Raw genomic sequence first — 23,022 nt, 5'->3', positions numbered from 1 at the left:
AAGTGACTCTAGTAAGTGATTTAAGATAAACCTAATTTCAGAAAAAACAATTGTTTTTTCTTTTTTTAAGAAGAAAATGTTTTCAAGATTTAAAGTATATTTTTATTGCTGTTTTCCAACTAGTTCTGCTGGATGCCAAATTTTAGTTCTTGGAAGTGCACATCTCTGCTACTCATATTAAAATATGCTTTTTTGAACAAAATGCATGAGCAGATGATCAATGACTCCTCAGGCTTACTGTATCGTCTTCGATCAGGATAGTAGGGAAAAACATGATTTTTCTTTCAACACTTCCAAAACATACAAGTTTCATGTCACATAACAACAAACAGCAACTACAAAAAACAGACCAACAATAAGAAAGCAAACAGAACTGTGAATTATTTTAGGATGGTTAATGAACTGAGGTTTGTTAGGCATTTTGGTGAACCACATCTGAAACCACAAACTTATATGAGTCCTGTAGAACTCAGGTGGATTTTCAAGAGTTTAAGACACCTGAGAGAACAAGTTGCGGTAAGATTTAATAGACTATTTGTTTATGTCTTTAAGGAATTTTGTCCCTGATTTTCAGAGGGTCTGAGTACTCAGACTTCCCCAGGAGATATGCCTGTGTCCAACTTGCTTGAAAAGTATATAACAGCATAACCACTGCTTTCACAACTTCCTCAGTCCTTTCTTATTCCTTATATATGTAGATGAAACTTCTGACTTTAAAAGAGAGTTTAGATTTTAACAGAGGAGAACGCTCATCTCATCGAAAGAAACTGATGAACTCAGCTACAAGCACAGAAAGAGCTCTTAATTTTCTTCTACTTATTTTTTTTGGAATTGTAAAGGCTTACACTAAGAACTGCTGAATCTTCAAGGGATTCCATAGACAGCTCCTTGTTTGGAGTTTTAAGGACAGTAAAATATGACTCACAGATTGACTGAAAGCCTGGCTTTAGTTTACATCTGGTTTGGGTTTAAGAGTCTGCATGCTGTATAACTGCAGCAATTAACCCTTTCAGTGATAGGAGAACAAACAGCTAGAATTTCTGGATGCATAGCTGTTAATGAGTAGGCAAAAGTAAAGATTTAATTTGGTTAAAGCAATAACTGCTTCTGTAAAGATAAATTGTACAGATAACAGTAGGATTGACTAAAACAACTAGTGTTCTGTCATTTTTAAAAATATTTACCTTGAAAGATTTGGCTTTTTATTATAAAGTGCTGAGACCATCTTTTCAATAGAATATGGATCTATGGATCATATAACAGAAGGTCTTAAAATAAAGCATGTCTTAACCATGATAATCTTCATTCCCCGTTATATCAAAGCTATTGACAGAGAATAACAGAAACACAGACTCCTCTGTTAAAGTTTTTTGAAGTTGTAATGAATTACTTCCAATAATGCATTTTTTTTTCTTTCATTTGAATTTTTCATCTCCCTGCCTTCTTTTCAAAGAGCTTATAATAACAACGTAGGAGTACATTCAAAAAGAACAGGTTTGTGGGAAGCCTCTTTGGATGGCATTCATTTAGTAAATTTAGCTATCCAAATCCCCAGGCAAGACTCAAGACCTTGCTTAGCAATTAGTTTTAGGGGAGCAATCACTTCCTTTCCTGTTATCTGTAGTGGTACCCTAAACGCCTGCTTAACTTTCTGTTACGTAAAGTTGGAATTAATGCTGCTCCTGTTCCCAATCAAGAAGTGACACTGAAATGTTGCCCAATGTTTTAACCCAATAATCAGAACTTTGATGTAAATTGTGTCTTCTAAATATGGAAGAAAAAAAAAAAAAGCATTGGGGTGTCTGTGGGGGAGAGGATGATGTGCAAATTTATTTTTTGCATTTTAGCCTGTATATGTTAGTATTACCTATGAAAGAGCTAACAGTGGATGCGATCTCACCACGCACCCCAAGCGCAACAGTTGGCCATGAAAAGGAAAACGCCACCCCAAACTGCAGCTGGGCTACACTCTTAGGGTTGGGGCCTCTGTCTAAATTTCAGTAGTAACCATTACTAAGCCAAAAGGAGTGATTTTTTAAAATCCAAAAAGGTTATAACAGGTAACTGCAAATAAAAATGGTAAGAAACCAAAGCATAACACATCTACTATCCTATCTCTCTGTTCCATATTGATGCCACCCCAGATTCAACCACAAGAAATCTTTCTACTGCATGATATGTTACTTCTAATCCCGATTTACACAGACAATATTAACCTGAGACCACATATCAATCCTAAAAACAAGAGATCAAAGTTGAATAGGCTTAGGTCATACTAAGAAGCGAAGCAACACAGGAAAAATAGGGAAGATGTATTTTTCCAAATTATTATGGGGCTTTTTTCAAAACATACATTTTAAAAAACAGTGTTCTGCAAATGCTTAACAATTTATAAACAGTTTCACTCCTGTTTATTTCAAATCAAAGAGATATCCTGGGCCATATGGCCTAGCTTCTTACGGATGGATACTTTGCAATGAGTTGCAAGCACTAACAGTTGGAAAAAAAAAACATCACTACAAAACAAATACTTAAATTATCATAATCATTATTACTTGTAATCAGTTTTAAATCAAAGGTATTAAGTATGACAATACTATGGCATATAAACAAGTAATGACTTTGACTTGATTTTATAGCAGTCTGTATGATATGGTGTTATTACTCTCCTCTACATGCCACTAGTCAGATTTATTTTTTTGCCTGACGTTGTTTCTAATTCCATTTTAGCTGAGCTTCAGTGAAAGTTTTGCAATAAATGACAGTTGAATTAGTTTTTGATTTGCAAGAACTTACTATTGTAAAGCTAAAATGCTAACAAGTAGATAAAGAACAGTTTCTGAACTGTCTTAACCTGCCGCAAGTACTTCATAAATACTGTTATTACCATCCTAGTTCTTTCCTAAACGAAATAGATGCCCTGAAGAATTTCATGGGCCACAAATCCATATTTTTCCTAAATCACAATTATATCTACAGAGAATGTCAGAACATTGAGAAGATTAAACATTAATTTATACATGTTTTCCACATCTTTCTCCTCCACCATTCTGAAGTATCTAGAAAAATATGCTAATAATACTGGATATAAAACACAGGTCCTAATCAGCAAGAGTCATGCATCATTCTTGTGACCCTGGATGCCAAATATTCTTTACATGGTGAGTTGATTTAAGTCATGTGGCAAGTGCTAAAGTTTCTTCTGTGGAATGACACAGGAACAGAAGTCATTGCTTGGCATGACTGCATCAAGGAACGTTGCTGACAGCCAGGAGAGATCAAAAGCGGATCAAGTTGCTTAACAAACTATATGTCACTGAAGTCAAAAAGGCTAAAGAATCCTGGAGAGCTGTGAAATCTGGGAGCAACAGATGGAGCCATACTCATTTGGTTTGTTCTTAAAAAACTCTACTTGTTTTTTGGTCTTCAATTTCTTATAAAGAATTTACCATATTAAGTTTATCCCTGTGGATATTATCTTAAAATAATGACAAAAAAAGCCTGAATAATCTGCAAGAATTATATTGTATGGTTAGTAGAGTTTCTGCTATACTTCCTTAGGTGACATTTACTTGTTTTTATTTTTATACAGAAAAAATGAAAATTTCTGCCTTATTAATCTTGGAACAGGCACACATCATGCTTTATGAAAGTCTTTTGCATTTAATTTAGAATCCCTGAAGAGATTTCTCTATTCTAACATTTACAAATTTTAAGACATATACTTCACAAAACATAAAAATGGACAAGAGCATCCACAGTCAAATGGATGAAAGCATACATTATGAATGGTTTTTCTTCCCAGACATATCAGAATAACTACTACTTTTATACAACAATAAGCCTTAGCTCAGAACAGTGAAACAGTGTGATAAAAATTATTTTACAAAACCATGAAGATGCTTTATATCTGTATGGTTCTGTGTATGTTACTGACATATTTATATGGCAAAATACAGCATTTCTAGAATGAAATGCTATCGTTATGACTACAAAACTTTTTTTTTTTTTTTTTTTTTTTTTTTTTAAAATAAGAAACCTCCAGTCTGTGGTTTTGTTTGTTTGGGTTTCATTTATAACTTTATAAAAGGATCCACTTGGGGATGCCTTTTTCCCCCATTTTTACAAAATGCGATCTCACTGTGCATTGTCTGAAGAGTATTTTAAACTAACATACCCTTAAACTGGTGATATTGCCTGTACCAATGCTATGTGGATTTGTGCATTTTTTTCAGTGACAAAATACAAAATAAAGAAGGCAAGGAAACAACAAGAAATGGTGTGAAACAACAAGAAACAACAATAAAAGGATGGTGTAATCCTCTCATTAAAAATTCCACCTAATCACAGATGAAGATGGGACCATAGCTACAAACCACATCTAACTGTAAAATGGGAATACATCCATAGACATCTATTCTTAAAGTTTGGTGATGCTCAGTATTTCCCAGGAATACTCAATACTCATTTATTCTCAGTGTCTTCAAAAGGAGAGGATCATATTTAGGATTTTGTCATAATTAGCATCTTACAGCTCTCCCTTTCTGGTCAGTCATTTAGTGAGGCACTTGCTAGTTCCTCAAATTGTAAGGTTCCATATGCACATTAGTAAACCTGGCAGTGTACTTAAACTAAATGCACTGGAAAACCACTTTGAAGTCACTTTATCCATTCAGCTAAAATTTGCACTCTATTCAGAAAAGACCAGCATTAAACATGGTTATTCTGACTCTTTGAATGCATTACAACAATTAAGCAATTGGAATACCCGTAATTTTTAGTGAATGCTCTTGCAATCATAGTTGGGTTTTTGTTGTTGTTTTTAATAATTTTGAATTCAGGTTTACACTTTTCTTTGGAAAAGAAGCACATCAAAAAGCATTTTGCATAACTCAGGGTTGATAAGAAAGCTGTGAGATTGCAAACTGTAACTGAAATTTTTACTTCATATCCAGGAGTGGATGCAGACGGGCCAACACCCAGAGAAGCTTGTCCCAAAGGGAATGGGCAAGAAGTCACAGTGCCTGCAGCTATTTTTCAGTTTCATTAACTACAAAACAGAGTGACAAGGGAGATTCAAGAATAATGGCTGGATCTGGAAGCACAAAAAGAATTTGACTGCAGTCTTGTGGCAGAGTGAAAAATGTAATTTCCATTTTTACAAAACCCCCACTTTGATCACTGCACAGTGTAGATTTATTCCATAAGAGATTTATGCCCATGTGCAAATTTTAATCTTGATCTAAAAATATTTAAGCCCTTGTCTGTATAAATACATTTTTAGTGAACTTGGAGGGATAATGTTCACCTCCATGAAAGTTCTTAAACACGTGCCTTAAGTACCAAGTACTTTCTCTCAGTCAAAGCTAAGCATCTTTCTCTTCTATTTGCAAGCTTGAAAACCAGCCCTCAGAAAAAAAAAGTTGCAAGAACTATAGAAATAAATTTACGTAGCTGAACTACAAAATGTTTGCTGTCCAAATTCTTCAGGGCAGGAAGTGGATGCTGCTTCAGTTTGCTTCTCAGTATCACAGTAAGTGACCTTGAAACAACTTTATATTTTACTTCTAAATACTTAAAATACATTTCAAAACATCTGAATAGAACGTCTGATAGCAAGAAGAGAAGGTCAGATTTTACTTGTATTCTGTAATGGTGTGTTTTTTTGTTTGTTTGTTTCTTTTTTAGTACAGAACCTTCCATTCTATTCAGGAGCTAATGGTTTACCAAATCATTCCTTGGCCTCAAGACTCTTGGCATTCAAAACCAGCAAGACAACAGAATTACAAAGATCATTTCACTTCTTGATCAGAATCCAGCTTTCCAAGATTTAATATAAGTGTTACACATGATACATGTTCTTTATTAAAGTCTAGCAAACCTATCACATTTTTAAAAGTTGAGTTTATTCAAGGAAATATCGTTCCATAAACATGAGAAAAAATACTTCTTTTGCATACTATATTTTAGCAAAGTCAGGTTATTTCAGCATGTAAAAACATCCTGTATTACTTTTTCTTATTTGCTAGAGAGTAGCTTGGAAAGCTACTTTAGTCATGAAAGCATTTTAGTCATGCAAATAGTCTGATACTTCACAATTCTTATGAAAGACTTGTTGAAATCAGTTTGATATAAAAAACATATTTTGTTTGGGTTTTGAGACAAAATTTTATCAAGTTGGCTTGATGTTTATTTTAACAATCTCTTCCAGGTTAGCTACAGAAAATAAATTATTGCTTAATCATAAAAAAGCAAATTAAGGAAACAAAATACTAAAAGAGGACTTGAAATACAAGCAAGTATTTTTACACTGTCATCTAATTTCTCAAAATGATACAAAATAATAACAGCAAGTATATGCACTTAATCTAAATTCAGTACCTCGCAAATCTTTCTTCATTTTGCGGAGATCCTTTTGAAAGTCTTCAAACTTCATTTGTGAAGCCTGGAAGAGATCTTGTGGCTCTGGAAGAGGAAAGATGCATTGCTCTTTTCCAGCATCCTGACAAAAACACAAATGTGCAGTTACACAGTGTTCATTACTTTTCTATGTAGCAAAATACATAACTGAAAGCAGAAAGAACATCTGCATGCATTCCTTGCCATCAGAAAACTGTATTTATTTTTATTTTTTTTTAACTTGAACTTTAAAAAGCAGAATTAATTCTCACCTCATCAAAATTACGCAAATAGTAGGAGACAATGTAAGATAGAAGACTTCTGCTGTTGTCCTGTGTAGAAGAGAATAAGGTTTGTTACATTACTAAAACTCAGTGAAAAAAAAAAACCAAAAACACACAAAACAAACAAAAAAACATCATTTGAGTAAAAGGAATATTTAGTCACATACAGGTAATATTTTGCTGATTCAGTGCCTTTACCAAACAAACACACAAAAAAGTTTTATCTATTCATTAAATACAGTAACAGAAAAATATGTGTTAACACTTGTATAAACCATTCCCAATTTTTGAAATATACCTGACTTGAAACGGAAACCTTGCATTTTTAAATTTCACAACAAGGGAAAAAGAGAAATTGTTTCTGGGTTAGTATACACACCTTGTTTTGGCAACATTCAGGTCTTTATAGACATGCATCTATAGACTAAAGCAAAGTTTAATTAAACAAAGATATTTCTAAATGAATTTTTGGCACTTTTGGGGCTCTTTTGTGGCTTGACTTTCTCCTTATTTCTCTTCTGTAATCGATCGTCAACTGAAAATCTTAGAATTTAAGATTTTAGATAGAACTATGTTTTCAGATGGAAAACTATAAGAACTTTTCTGAGTGAACAGTAGCAAATGAGTTGAAGATGGATTTTGTAATTGCAAGGTTAACGGTAACAACATTTCGAGCAAGGTCTGTACTATGGTGTCATTCACATTACTACTTTCTTGGCTTATCGAAGAAACAAGTGCACCAGAATGAAGTTCCTTCACACTTTTAGAGGAAAGTAGTTGGTAAGGTTAAACAACATTCTGCTTACATTACCTCACACAAAAGCTACAGCATGTATATTTAGGAAGTGAGGAAGCAGGGAAACAAACTCTTCTTTCTCCGCAACTTTCAGAACAGCAGATCTTGACAGTGATTCACTAGATGGACGTAGGGGCCAATTTAAATTCTTAAGAATTATTACTATAACCATTCTCATACCACTACCCACATTCAGAAGGGTCTTTTCATCATAGACATAGAGACTCAAAGATAATTGTTTCCCTGTAAACGGAAGCAAAGCTTTTAACACAACCCCAGTATGAATAACCAAAGCCAAAAAAATGCTGGTAACACACAAGCTTCAGTCTAGCACTGTGCAAAAAACAAGACTACCCAGCATTCTCTTTACACATATAACTGTATCAGATGAATTTTAAATCAAGTACTTATTGTAATTATACTTTACTCATCTGGATCCATGGTCTAACGCATACTATGTAATCATGATATATAATATCATGAATAATAAGGGTGAATTTTGTATTATAACAAAGACAATGTCTAATCAACCATTTTCGGGAGCAACTGCTACTACTCACAAAAATTTTAAATCAGTATCAAAAAAAAGTTGTGATTCAACTGTTTCTACTTCTGCCATAAACCCTTTAAGAGTAAGGATCATTGCTTGTGAATGCAAAAAAAAAAGTGAGACTATACAGTATACCAAAAGTCAAATACATATCAGATTAGAAACTAGGTTTAAAATATTTTTGTTCATATTGAAAAGAAATAGTTCATTTCCAAATGTCTATGAAAAGTCTATGGAAATACATTCAATTCTAGGAGTGCAGTCAGCTAAGTACAGTAACAAAATTGTTCCCTTTGACATGCCTAGGTCTCACACCTTTTATTTAGAAACGGAGAAAGAGTAATTTTTGGAAAGAGTTTAATGGTGTAAGGCCTACAGGAAGTCTAAGATCAACTTACACTGCTCTTGACATCTTTCAATTTTGGCAGGATATCTAGTCCAAACCCATCAGCTTGTCCTCTTGTCCTGTTTCCACCATTCATGTAGTTTCCAAAGGCAAGAACCAAACCCAAGACCTGCATAACTCCTGACCCATTTTTCAGTGTCTACAAAACAGAAGAGAAACTCAGTAATATTTACTGTTAACAGTATAACTGGCAACAGTTTTTAAGCAGATTTGTGGACACTGTTTAGAAATACATACATCAAGGCTCAAATATAGGAAATCTTCTGGTGAAATACAAAGATGTAGAATATTATCAACATATTGTGAATGAATGTAAAATATCTCCAATTAAGATTTCTATTTAAAAAAATAGGAAAACTATACGGTATTATGAGAGGTGATCATTTGGGAAAACTTAAATAGTAATTTCTTAACTGGTGCTGACAGGAATTATTTTTTTTTATTTTTTTTTATTCAGGAAAGGGTTCTGCAATAAGTCCCTAAACACCTGTATCAAATAACTAAAACATTTAGTTTAAAACAAACAAACAAACAAAGTGATAAAACAAGTAAACATAATTTAAAATGGTTTTGAGTTATTAAAGTACTGATAAAGGTCTGCTTGTTAAAGCCATGTAGTATTGTTTTGTTTGTTTTTGCAGGGGACCACTAAATTACAAGAATCTCTTCCAGCTACAGTCAACATTGCTATCTCTAAATCATTTTAGACCTTGGAAATATAATTTATTTGTGCTTCCAAAATACAAGCAAACACAACGTGAACTGAACTGGTATTCATTTGGAAAGGAATGGCACAGTCACTATGGAGAAAGACTCTGCTTTGACAAAAGGAGACGGTGCACTGTTTTCCAGAGGCTGATATGCATTGATGGCAACAATATGATATAGTTCAGTACCAAAAGCTAATCTTAAAATTTGCTTTGATGTTGAAGTACAATCATAAAATGTTCTATTCTGCAGGACTGCTATCCTTCAGATTTAATGAGCACTTAAAGTAAATAAAGAGAAAACTTTTGAAATATGAGTACAACTTAAGATTAAATATCAAAAATTTAGCTCTACCTCTTTATGAAGCACAACCTACCTCACACAGTTTCTGTAACAATTCAAGTTTGCGATGGATTGAACAAATGCTTTCTGAAAATGTTGACTGAAACAGGATGCAAAATACACGTTCTGAAAAGTTGGGAATTAGTGAGAGTTCATAGAGGAACCTGTAGGAACAAATAAAGAAAACGTTTAGAGCCAATGTCAGTACATTCAGAGGCTGGGCTTTTTTTGTTGTTTTGTTCTGCTTTTTGATTTCTTTTCTATTTTAACATGTATAGCTAGTCTACTGCAACATGTAACTTTTTCTGAAGTAAACAGAATTGTTTTTTAAGTACGCTCTTACTGTTCTGGCTTATCCAAAGACTTCGCATTTTCTTTTTCCTTAGATGCCTTGCTGTGCTTTTCTATTTTTTCTAATTCATCCGATTGTGCTCTCTGGAATAAAGAAACAAAGTAATTAAAAAGTTACTTAAAAACCCAGTCAAAAAGCACAAACAGATGCTCTTGTCACTAATCTCATTTATGGATTTTTTTTCCTTTCTGGTATCTGCTTATAGTAAAACTACTTAGTCCACGGAGTGATTTTAAGTAAAATGAAAACAGAACAATCAATTTTATTGATTACTGATAATCTGTAAAAGATTTATTCATTCAACCACGTATTGAGAATAATCTGTGTTCCCATTCCCTTTGCTTTGACTGTTTATAAAACCCTCGGATCAAAGAGCTTTCTTATTGAGATGTGTTTTTCTTTCCAAGTCTATTGGGTTGCATTTGCATGCAAACTGATTTTTAAATATATTTAAATAATATCCACTACTTAAAACAAACAAACAAACCCACCTAAATGAAAATGTTTGCATTGCTTACTGCAATTAAAACTTTATTTTGCATTTGGAAAAAGCTATGGAATAACAGCAATTAACTGATTTATAATGGAGCTATCATATATACCATAATACATGAGAACTACTGCATATTTCTATGGAGCAAAATTATTTTCATTTTGTATCTTAATAAGTAAAAACAATTATATGTAAGCTGTCTAGTGTCTTGGAGAACTCTGTGGTACATTTTGTGGTCTCTTCTTCAATATTCAAATCAAAAGAAACAGAGCTTCACTTCTTTTTTTTGTATCATGGAACATGGAAATTGTTTTTTATTTCCAGTTACAGTGCTGGAAAATCAAATATCATGGAAAAGAATAGAAATGGAAAGAAATTTCTCCTCCTGACCTTTCTTTTGACATCCATGGTGGTTTTCAAAATAGATTCAAAATAGATTCAAAACATGAATCTGTGCAATAATGTAAGAAAAAGTAGGAAATATAAACATAGATATAAATAAATATAGATATATCTATTTATTTATATTTATTCTTTTAAGAAAACACTGCATACGTTTTTGAACTTGCTCCACCACAGATCTCATAGACAACAGTGGAAAATTATGTTCTAACTACTTAATGCCAAAGCAAAAGATTGGCTGCACCTGTCTTGCCTGATTTTGCATGATTAGCACAATTAGAAGAATTAGGGAACTAGCTAAAATCATACTGCCATGGCTACAGCAGCAATTTGAAACTAGAAAGTCAGGTTTGGACAGTTCTACTGAGGTTGTTGAACATCTCATGTGAAAAAGGCGAAAATCCTTACGTGAAACAGAAAGATGCCTCAGTTTCTCTGATCAATCCAGTAAGTCTGGAAATGACAACAAGACCATTTGACCAGCCAGAACAGATTGCTCTGTCAGGTTTTGGATCTCTCTCAGGATGAAGACTCCTCAACCTCTCTAGGTAGTTGGTTCCAGTGTCACATTTACAGAAAAGAAATTAAAATGGTATTTTTATTTCTAAATGAAATCTCCAGCATTTAAATTTCAAGAGGCCCATAGACCAGTAATGTCTAGTGTGGCAATCTCTGCACTTCACTCCTTACTCAGACATGCTGGGTAACACCTCCCTGAGCTCTCCTCCAAGCTTACCCCTAGCTCTCTCAGCCTCTTCTTGTATGACATGTCCTTCATGCCTTTCATCACCACTGTGGCTCTGCACTAGACTTGCCCCATGTCCATGTCACTTGCACTGAGGAGGGCCAAAACAGGACACGGCACCCCAGATTTGGGCTCAGCAGTGCTGAGGAGAGGAGAATAATACTTTCCCTTGACTTGTTCAGTCCTTCCTCAATCTATCATATCTATCTTATTTTTAAGAGCTAGTCTTAGACTACTTTATGCATACCCCAAAAACACTTCAGTGTGGGAAAACAAACCTGGGGATTCATCCTGTTATAGGTATTGCTTCTTTTGAGGCAGGTGTAGGATATAGGAATATAATTACAGTAGTAATTTTTGCTTTATCCTGAGGAGAAGGAGCTTTTTAGGATACCAAGGTCTAAAAAATGGATTCAGACATTTTAGAAGACTCATCTGGACATGGAGTGAGGATTAGGAAAGATGTCTCTTTATAAGACTTAAACAAACAAGCATTAGTTCTAGATTGAATAGTCTTGGCTCCAGGCCCAATACATAACAACACTCTTTTCTTCCATCATAACTTCATTTCTCCTACCTGTCAAAGGATTGCATCCATATATTTTAGAAGTACAAGGGAAGCAACATGGATACTATTTAATCAAAGGAAGTAGCTGCATACTGAAATCTATGTCACCTGTTAGCAGAGGACTGTTTGAGGTCAGTAAGAGAATCCAAATCTGTGAGCAGTGGCATCTATCCTTCATCTTGGAAACACCATAATGTTCTAGCTATACTTAGAGCACATTCTCACAGTCAACAGTATCATGTTGTATCTGTATTCACAGTATGCAACTTTAAAGAATAACCAAAAAAAAGAAAAAAAAGAAAAAATTATTGCCTTAAAGGGTTTATCTTCTAACAATAGGTAACTGATGATAAAAACAAAACAAAAAACAAAAGAACTTATTAGAAATATTGATCTTCAAGAAAAATGGCATTCTAAGATATCGGTGTTACAAAGTTCTGACACAGAGAGATTTCCTTCCAAAAACTTGTGGGAAATACAACTAATCTTTTGCCAGAGCATTAAACAAATGAGCACTTTTCTTCCTTCTTAGAGGTCTCACACAGTTCTGTAGAAGGGACTCTAAATGGTCAGAGTTAATTTTGACCCACAAAGCTTTCTGACAGGCCTGAACAGACTCCAAAGCTATGAGTGCAACAAAAATGACCATAATCAGTCTGAAATGAGTGAGTTGGGTATGATATGTTTGTCCTTCAAATTCCACAGGAAAATTCTTCTGTTACTATGTTAATGCTTATTTTGTTAATCCTGACAAAAAGGAAGAATTAGGCATGCCCAGTCACAGGGGGGAGAAGCAAGAGGTGGAAATCAAATGCAAAAAAAGTAAAATTAATGGAAAAACTAAAGCTATGTGTATGTGTATGTATGTGTATTAAAAATTATTTTGTTTTATGCATTCATTTAAGTAACTTTCAATAAATCACTTAAGATATATATTAATATCTTATATATTAATATATATTAATTTAAATACCATTGCTAACTTATAGTTCCTGTAAACTTCCAAAGCTATTTAAACAAATAGTTTTTATAATAAAATTCCTATATTTTATTTAAAAATAATAGACATTTACACGCATATACATATATTGGTTTGAAATCAAATGTGAGATACGATGCTTTACTCCATTTTTGACAGTAGCCACTTAAATTGAAGAAAAAATAAAACAATAAATTCTCCTAAAGTATTGCATTGATCACAAGACATATTTTAAAATTAGGAAATATAAGGACAATATATTTTTAACTCCTGAGGTCAACTCAAAGATCACCTCTTTGTCACAGTATCATCCACTCTATCCCCCTTGCCCAAGCAATATCAGAACTTCTGTCATCTCTGACAGGTATTATTCCTCCCTGTCTTCTAAGCTGCAGGTGAAAGAATCCAAAACTTCTCCAACAGCCAGTGTTCTCTGCTATCCTCATCCCTGGAATACTTTTCCTAATATCTTATCTAAATTTCCCATGCTGCAATTTACTATTTCTCCTGTTGCAAAGACAGGAGTATGTCCTCAGCCAAACATGTGTTTTACTCTGAACAATTCCACTACATCCAGGTTTCGACTAGTAAATCATGGTTTTAGCTTAAAATCAGTGTTTTACTTGGCTCTATTAGTTACTGACCCATGTTTCTTTAATCAAAGTGTAATACTCAGAACTGTTTCAGCCTTATTTTAGGCTGCTGTTGAATATGAAAACATTTTAAAAACATTATAATGTATATGAATATAGCAAATAAAAATATTGCGTAGTTCCAAACTCTTAATAGAAAGGTGAGGAGCCACCATCAATGTATTGCTTCATTTAATAAGGAATTCCTGTGATCTACTATTAGAACACACTTTTCTAAGCTTTTCAGCCAGCCTTTGGAAGAGCCAATTGGGCTTCCAAATTGGACCAATTGGCCCGATCTTCCATGGGCTTTTCTAGAATACCCTGTGACAGCGTCAAAGCCACCCCTCTCCCCCGTCAGCCTTCAATGCCAATGCCCGCAATACTACTATACTACTACAAATATAGTTGGAAATAGTTGGAAATGAGATTGTTTTGGCATTAGCTTCTCTTGACAAAGCTATAATGGCTGTTATTCGACTCATTTGTTTGATTTTAGATAAGTGCAAGTAGCTAATTTACTCACTCTGTAATTTTCCCAGTAAGTAGCTTATAATATGAATATGTATTTTACACATTCTATCTAACAGAGAGAATACTTTTTTTTTTTTTTAAGGCTTTTTTCAAAATTTCTAATCTAGTTTTCAACACCAGAAGTTTCCATTTTTGAGCACTGCTGGTGCTGTTGAGAAGAAAGGCTTGCTTTATATTTTGTGTTAGGGAGCAGGTGTAAAGAAAAGAGTTCTTAACTTCACCTAGACATTCATAGCCAATGGAGACTTAAAAAGAAAAAAAAAAAAAAAATATCTCCATTTCATTTCTAATCAGTAAAAAGTCTGTTGACAATCAATAAAAACTACAGATTTTAGAAATCTGAACAATGCCAGGCAATGCAGCATTGTTCTAATAGTCATGTTGTCAGACCCACAAGAGTCTAGGTATGTGAATGACATGATTTTTTAGGGAGATCAATTTTATTTATTCAACTTAGACTTAAAAAACCCTTCAATTATTCAATTTACGCTCCCCCCCCCAAAAAAAAAAAAAACCTCCGAAAGTCAGTTTCCCTACTAACATTTTTTTTTAATTATACTTTAAAAAAAAAAAAAGTTCAGAAAGAATGTAAACAAAGTATAACACAAAATAAAAATTCTAGGTACTTTAAATTATGACAAAAAGAATGAGGATGACAAGTCTTCTGCACAATTATTGTTGAAAATCATTTCTCAAAATTGTTACTGGTTAGCTTATTTTTGTATGGCTAATGTTTATCTGTTCTCAAATTTGCAGATAGATAATAAAAAAAAGCTTTTGTATTACCCTCCAGCATTTGTGTCAAAAAAGAACATTCAATACATCCCATAAAATTCATTAATCTGATTGTATTAACACCTCTTTGAATGTCAATGCTCTTTATTTCCTTTGTTTATATATATATATATATTACAAATAGAACAGAACAGTGTAATATACCAGAATTTTATGTTAATTATATCTAAAATCAGGCACCATAAATCTGATAGAAAGACCACAAAAGCATGCTGCTTCAGTTTTAACTCTTTTCCCACTTTTGCCAGTGTAGAATCTTACGAATCTTATTTAGGATCAAAAATGTGGTAAGGGCCATGCTTCCACTTTACAACATAATTCTATTTCCTGTACTTTTCTCCTTGCAACAGAACCTTACCTCTGACCTTAGATCAGTTTGAAAGCATTTATTATTATTCATATTTTATTTTTGTTTGGTTTTATTTTTGGGAATGTAACATTTCAAAAGTGACTTGTCTAAAGAACATTGTCAAAAGTAAATGAAACAAATATATACAAAGATATCGTTAATAGCAATTATCATATTCTTTCAAAGCTGCGTCTTGTATAAGAGGTTTGTATTATCTTGCTGAAAAATGTTAAGATGGAGCATTTTAATTGTCTGTTTAAAAAAATCACAAGAAATAATTGGGGAGGTTTGAATTTTAGTGGTAAAGTAGAGGCAAACACTGCACACTTCTCGATGCTTTTGTTCTTACAATAGACATTTAGAGGTTTTTGAAAGCAGTGAGCTGTCTTTTAAATATATGGATAGAACAGAATGTAAGAGGAATTAAGAAACTATAGAGATTTGAATTTGTGATGTAAGGCAATTTTAGAAGAACAAATGCAGAAAGCAGAATCCTTTGATACAGTTTTCAAGCAATTCTTATACACTTATTTTCACAATACAGTGAAAATACAGCAGGCCTTAAGCCTAACCTGATTTCAAGAAGGGGTATTTCAGATAAAATGTCTGCTAAGAAGCTACTTGCTTTCAAGGTGAATATTCACTTCTCCACAAATAATTTTATTTCTCATTATAACCACTATAGTTAAAGACATACAGTGAATTGATAACTGTATTCAGTTTTATCTGCCTTCTTCCTCTCTATATAGACGGCACCTGGAAAAAAAAGATCTTAAGGAGTAGGGATGCAACAATTTCTCTTTCCCTCCCTCCCATAGCAAATTGAAAAAAAATCTGCAGAAAATATTTTTTATAATAATGTGATAAATGTATCCCCAATCTTTGTAAAATAGATGGAAACAGGAAAAAAATACTGTAATGATAAAAGGGTAAAATGGAATGCAGCTCATTAAAAGTAAATTATTAACTGACTGTTGACTGACTCCAAATTGGAGTTCTTTGTATATAAAGCAGAGAAACCACCAATTTAAAGTGCATTACGTGTATGTTTATAAGATATAAGTAAAAATACAAATAAAATAAAATAAAATGCAGAGAAAAACTGAGCCCACAAGGCCATTCTGGTAGATGCTAGCTGTGAAAGCACATTAAAGTTCCACATGTAGACTTATCTACTAAGGCTTTCCTATTAATATTTTCTTAATACATAGTTAATTGTCAACACATCTGAACAGCTTTATAAAGAAAGCTGCACAACCATATGTGGGAATGATAACACTGTATGAGCCAGGACTGCAGTAACAAAGACTTTCTCACTAACTCCAGTACCAGTTAATACTATTAAATTATTGAGAGCTTGGGTCATTGGTGGGGTGTGAGTTTCTTCATTTATAAAAAGTCACTAAGATGTATACAGTAACTTTGTGGTTTAACAAGACTTTAATTCCTCAGTAAACAGGAATTGAGCCCTTGGGACTGTGGTTTTTGAAATTAGGGTGTGTTTAGGTTTGGAGACTGCCCAAATTTCATTCACATTTAAGAAGGGAAAGCACCATGCCAGACATATGCAATCAGGGAAAAAAAAAAAAAAAAACACATTCTGATGGAAGACTGTAAAACAAATGCTGCCATATGTTCCATAAAGATCAGATAGAAAGGCTTAGAACTAGTATAAAGGTATTTACATATCCAGAAAAAAAAATCCAACTCAATAAATAAACTCTAAGAACTAAAAATTTGGTTAATGGCTACAATATAACAGAGTTAGTCACCTTATCCCCACCCACAACACAGAATGAGGCTGAGAATTAAGGGAAGAGTCAAACATGTTAGTGCCTCTTGAATAACCTATTGCTCACTTTTTTTTTTTTAATTGAACAGTATTTTTATAATTAGTGAAGCTACCAAGATCTGATTAATATATTTGTATTTTCAATCTGTAATCAAAGATAAACAACAACAAAATAAGAGGCTTCTTTTCAGTCAGTTTTACCAAAGGACCCAGCAACAAGATTCAGCTCCTCTGATGAAGGTCTCTCCAAATGAATTGAATCATGTATTTTTTTTCCTGCTTTCTTGCACCCAAGCAAATATAGTGATAAAGTTGGGCTGATACATCTTTTATTCACAGAAAAAGTCTATAATACAGTCATTAAAACTTTCTGAGTCTTCCCCAAACTAACATATATTTTCCTCAATTAGGCCAACTTTTCCCAGACATTCTCAGTAATTAGCAAAAGTTATTACAAAAGCAGCATTTGGTATTTCAGCAAACTGCAAATTTGGAGGTAATCCATTATAATAGAATTCAGAAGTATATTACAGATGAGATTAAGAAAGCGATTGAAAAATATCCTGTTAGCACAAATGATATTCAGCAGCAAAAGAGGACTACTTTTTAAACTAATAAAGTCAAATGCAACACAAAGGAGTGAAGTTTTGCAAAAAAATGATCATCAGGGCAGTATCTATTCCATACTTGCAATAACTCAATCTCTCACAATCATGCATATGTAATATATCAAATTACTTTTTTTTTTTTTTTTTTTGCATGCTAAAGAATGTGTGGAATGGGATATAGCTGTGCAAGGAGGCATATTAAAAATAATGCAAAACTATAGAATATTTTGGTTTGGAAGATCACCCAACTCTAGCCTCACCTCCCACTAGAGCAGGTTGCCCAAAGCCCAATCCAACTTGGCCTTCAACACTTCCAGGGATGGGGCATCCACAGCTTCTCTGGGCAACCTGTTCCAGTGCCTCACCATCCTCAGACGAAAAAATTTCTTCCTAACATCTAATCTAAATCTCCCCTCTTTTAGTTTAAAACCATTCCCCCCTTGGTTCTATCACTACAGTCCCTCACAGAGAGTCCCTCCCCATCTTTCCTGTAGGCCCCCTTTAAATATTGGAAGGAAAAATAAAAATAAAGAAATAACACATGACTGTCCAAAAATGCTATGGAATAAGGATGAGAAGTGTTTAAAGTGTAAAGGCTGGGGGGGGGGGATATAGTTCAGACAGGTTTCCATTAGGTCATTATCTTTCTTAAGAGTGCTGGGGGAGCTAATTCTTCAGGGATGAAATAAGAACTGTAGAGCTTCTGAGTTCTTACTAGAAAATCACAAACTTCCCTTCCCCCTCCCCCACCCCCACTCAGAGAGGACTAGAGCTTAACTCTCTTTTCATGCCCTAAAGTGTTTCATTAATGAGAAATTCCAGAAATTAATAAATCATTCCAAAATAGGCTGTAAAAACAGTCCCCCAAATCCCCCAAAATCAGAAAGGTGCAAATTAAGGAATTTATTATTAAATTATAACATGATGGAAATAAAAAGTCCAATGCAATATCATACATTGTTTTTTAATGTCATTCTGTTGCACACAGCTTTGTGTTTTGGAGGGTAAATAGAGAGCCTCTTTGCTCTTTCTGGAAATACCTATGTCTCCAGGCAATGTGCTCCAAGAAGGCAGTAATGCTCACTGGCCCCAGCTGAAGACAGAAACGTGCTTCTGAAATCCACCTCATTGAGTTTTGCATTTAACTTGCTAAAGCCAGTCTTTGACCATACCTGAGTACATTCTGAATCCTTGATTTTGCATATCTAATAGTCAAACATACTCTGATGATAAGCACCAGTCATTTATGAAGCCTCCTACTTTTCATTGCATTAACTTAGAGTAAGCCTTTTGCTTTCAAAGAGCTGAAATTATTTTGAAGGAAACCCTGAAATAACAATTAAAACTACAGTTCCACAAATGAAATAATGAAATGGTTGTTCTTATTAAAACAAATGTTTTTAATTGAACACGTTTGTTATATTAGTGAAGTTACTAGGGTAAGTCTTGGAGTGCAAGGCCTGATGCCTATTGACCAAAGACTGCCCTACCCAAAAATACATACAAGAGTAAAAAAAAAAAAAAAAAAAAAAAAAAAAATTCTCATTTAGAAATCAAATCACGATACTATAAGTAATAGATTGCTCTGTATAAAACACATGAAGACTATTAATACAGTTCAACTGCTTATCACTATCTTAATTGCTTTGGACAAAATAGTCGCTTCAAAATAGGACATTCTACAGATTTCTTACAGTTACTGATGCAAGACAAAAATACTTTCATATGGACCTGCAGTATTCCTTTATTTTATGGACTTTGATTACTCACATTCTCATACAGGGCCTGAAGGGTCTCTAGGTCAACCACAGAATTGTCCAAGTTAACAACAGCTATAAAAAAAAAAAAAAAGAATTAGTTGTCAAGATGATAATCCAGCTGTGAAAGAAAGCCTGAGCACAACACTCAGCAATAGTTTTTATGACCTATTGGTCATACAGCTTAAGGGTTTTAACTTTATAAATGCTTCGAATAGTGCCATGCCTAAGACTATGGGCTAGAAACCTGGCAGAGCCAGGTGTCAAGCGTTAAAGAATTCATTTCCCTTCCCCCAAACACATACACACACGATCCCACGAGTATGGCCATAGCCAGAGATCAGAGATAAGCTTTACATCAGACTTTCACGGTCTGACTGAAAGCATTATAAAAATTTGTAAATCTGCACCACAGCCACACACACACACACAGAGAACTCATTCCTGTCACTGGTTGGTTTCAGTCTTAAACTGATTAATCCATAAGTCAGCCAGTTAACTTCAAGACACCTGACAAGGGTCAAGTCTTCTATGCACTAAGCCGACAGGTTTAGTACAGATACAAAATATGCCTTTCCTGTTCCCAACCAATTCTGGCGCCACACACATACTGTATTTTTTCAGTGTCAAAAAGCAGGTTCAACAAGCATAGAGAGTGATTTCCATCTAACTACCCTTTACCAAAGGAAATAATATCTAGGGACACACTTTTAGGAATACAAACCTGCCTCCCCACTAATATTAGGAACATTTACTGAGGCACAGGTAATGTTTGTGCGCACTAACGAAGAATTATTCTTATCCAACACAAAGCAAGAATTATGCAAAATGAAAACAAAAATTACTATCTTTAGAATATTTTTTATAAGCACACTGACAATTCACTGACAGGACAAATAAATCTAATTCTTGTCATCCAGACTTTAAAAGTTGAGATTTAGAATGTCGCATTAGAATGTATGTGATGGTAACAAAATATTTATTTTTTTTAAATCACACTATACCAATCTTTTCTCCATTTTGACCTTCATTATTTTTTTACCTCTACTGTGATGAGATGTGTGGTATGTATGTGTCTGTATTTATACAGGAAGTACCATAATCCCCTAGGTGAGATTCATCTAGGAATTGCAAAATGATCACTGAGAGCAATACAGCACAAGGGTATTATGTCCTATAAATCCGTGTCTTTAACTGTCACAGAGAAATTCTGTGTATATACCTAAAGACTACAGACAATATAATTCAAGTTCATTGGTTTCCGATTGTTTTAAACCATTTAGAGATACCACTCTGAGTCTGGGACTCATCACATTCCCCCTTTCCAGGCCTGAGACATAGTTTTAGTTACAGTATAAGAAAATTATAAACAAAGTAGTGTTGATCTCAAACTAAGCAGGGTACACTATCTATAAGGAAGGCATGAAGCTAAGTTTTAGGACTGACACAATAATAATAAAAACAATTATAAAAGTCTTTAATTTTTAGAAATAACAAAAAAGCAAAACCTTATCTTTTTCCCGTTTTCCCTCATCCTTCCCTTGCCACAAAATAAGAGCATCTAAAAGATAACAGCAATGTACCAGATAACAGTCCAGGAAGCAACACATTTATTTTGTTTTTAGGTAGAGGGTGCATGCAAAAATCTGCTCTTAGTTATTTAACAGACTTAAAGATGCTCTCTCAACAAGGTACTGTATGTAGTTTTTGATACTCCCTTTTGCGCAGTAGGCAAATCTATGTGCTTTGAAACAAGCCAAACTTGCCTTGAGAACAGGAAACCAAAACACGCATGCAAATAAATACTGGGTCTAGATTGGTTAGACCCCTCTACTTTGAAGAAACACATGTCAAAGCATGCATACAAACAGCTCTATTAAAAACAGGATATATTGTGAAACTCAGTTTTCATTCTTAAGCTTACGCAATGTTTTTATACGTGAACACACTTGCAACCCTTCAGCTATTTATTTTGACTTACTGGCTGTCTTCTGCCTGCTCTACCCCCATCGTCCTTCCTTCCAGAGACTGTCTGCTCCTGCACTAAGAAATATGACATAAGTTCCTGTTCTGACTTTTGCTCAACATTAAGATCACCCATGGATTACTTAAGGGAGCAATAGAACACTTTTGTTTGAATGCTTGCATGAGATAAGAGAATGCCTGGCAAACACAATGGTGCCAGGTCTGTGTACTTTCAACAAAACAGGTATGCAGAAGAGTGTACATACTTCAGGGAGCTGCTTAAAACAAATCAGTCTGAGACAAGAACTTGGAGAAATTAGATCCTAGTATATCTGTTTCAAACCTCTTCCCCCGTCCTAGTCCTCCCTCCCCTCCCCCCCCCCCCCGCCTTGGGAAAAATGTTTATATATAAAGATTTATATATAAATATAAATTTATATATATATATAAATCTTTATATATATAAAGATTTTATATATAAAGACATTTAAAAAAAAAAAAAACAAACAATCACCACTAACATGCCTTTAGCGGAACATAGTATGTAACCAAGCCACCAATGAGATCAAAGACAGGGAGTTGTAGAATGCAAACTGTATTCTCTGAAAGGCTATAAATGGAAGCAGCTCTGTTTTTGTTTGTTTTGTAAAACAGATCATTAACATCGTGTATACACCTAGGAGCACGTGAACTACCAGCTACCACTGAAACAAACATGACAGCCAATATAGACACAGCATATCTACACAGACTATGAATCTAAATCCAACGACAGTAACATGTACATAAGCTGTAAGAGAAAAGACTGCTTCCTACAGCTAGCCAGCACTTGGAAATTCTTTTCTGTTTGCAAGTCTGGGTTCTTCCTTCTAAAGTGGTCAAAATTCGAAATATGTCACTAAGTAGAATTTCAGGAATAAGAAAAAGACTTAACACAATATTTTGGATCCAAATTTTGTCAAACTCTCATGAGGCACAATCTTGCTTATAGATGACTATCAGAAGACTGATACTCAGTCCAAAAGTTGGTTCTTCGTCTTCCCTTCTCATAGTAAGCTTATAGTTACTGTCTATACTGTCTACTTCTCTGGCTTTCCCAAGTAAAACTCCTAAGATTTGCTATCTTAGGAGTCTATCCAGAAGTGACTGATCTCTTTGTGAGGCCTCCCAGAAACACTGCTATCCAACCAAAGCTGACTGAGCAATTCCAAATTCCACTTGACTGATTACAGATTACAGTTTATCTCCTCATGGAGGAGCAGTAGCTAAAGCAAAGACACCTAAATTTTGCACAAGGAATTCCGAACCAGTCCTGCTATACTCAGATATATATATATATATACCCAGCTTCTGGGAGAAAAACAAACCACCAACATTTTTCATGCTGTTTTCCACTGCAATTACCTTTTCCATGACTCCAAAAAAAATGAGTATCACTCCAACATGACACTTCTTTTCCCTCCTGCACATTTTTGTCTCTTTGCATTCACATCTGCTCCCATTCTCCAAGAGAACACCAAGACTATTTCCAAGACTTCAAATCTCCATTGTCAAACAGCAGCAAGA

The 23,022-nt window shown here is 34.1% G+C and overlaps 1 protein-coding gene across 6 annotated transcripts in view; it reads right to left on the bottom strand.

The window, feature by feature from the left end:
* FMN2 (formin 2) overlaps positions 1-23,022 on the bottom strand; it is a 163,752-nt gene that overhangs the window by 56,137 nt on the left and 84,593 nt on the right. For 5 of the 6 annotated variants that reach the window (XM_084516173.1, XM_084516176.1, XM_084516177.1 and 2 more), the window contains 6 exons: positions 19,505-19,566; positions 9,829-9,920; positions 9,520-9,649; positions 8,428-8,574; positions 6,672-6,731; positions 6,382-6,502 (listed from right to left, as the gene is read on the bottom strand). In XM_084516173.1, the coding sequence (XP_084372299.1) occupies positions 6,382-6,502; positions 6,672-6,731; positions 8,428-8,574; positions 9,520-9,649; positions 9,829-9,920; positions 19,505-19,566 (612 nt within the window). The remainder of the gene's footprint in view (positions 1-6,381; positions 6,503-6,671; positions 6,732-8,427; positions 8,575-9,519; positions 9,650-9,828; positions 9,921-19,504; positions 19,567-23,022) is intronic. The other variant, XR_014692068.1, reaches the window with a different exon arrangement.

Source organism: Aythya ferina, assembly GCF_964211825.1.
Source record: "Aythya ferina genome assembly, chromosome: 3".
Taxonomy (NCBI): domain Eukaryota; kingdom Metazoa; phylum Chordata; class Aves; order Anseriformes; family Anatidae; genus Aythya; species Aythya ferina.
This window is presented reverse-complemented; position numbering and strand designations above follow the sequence as displayed.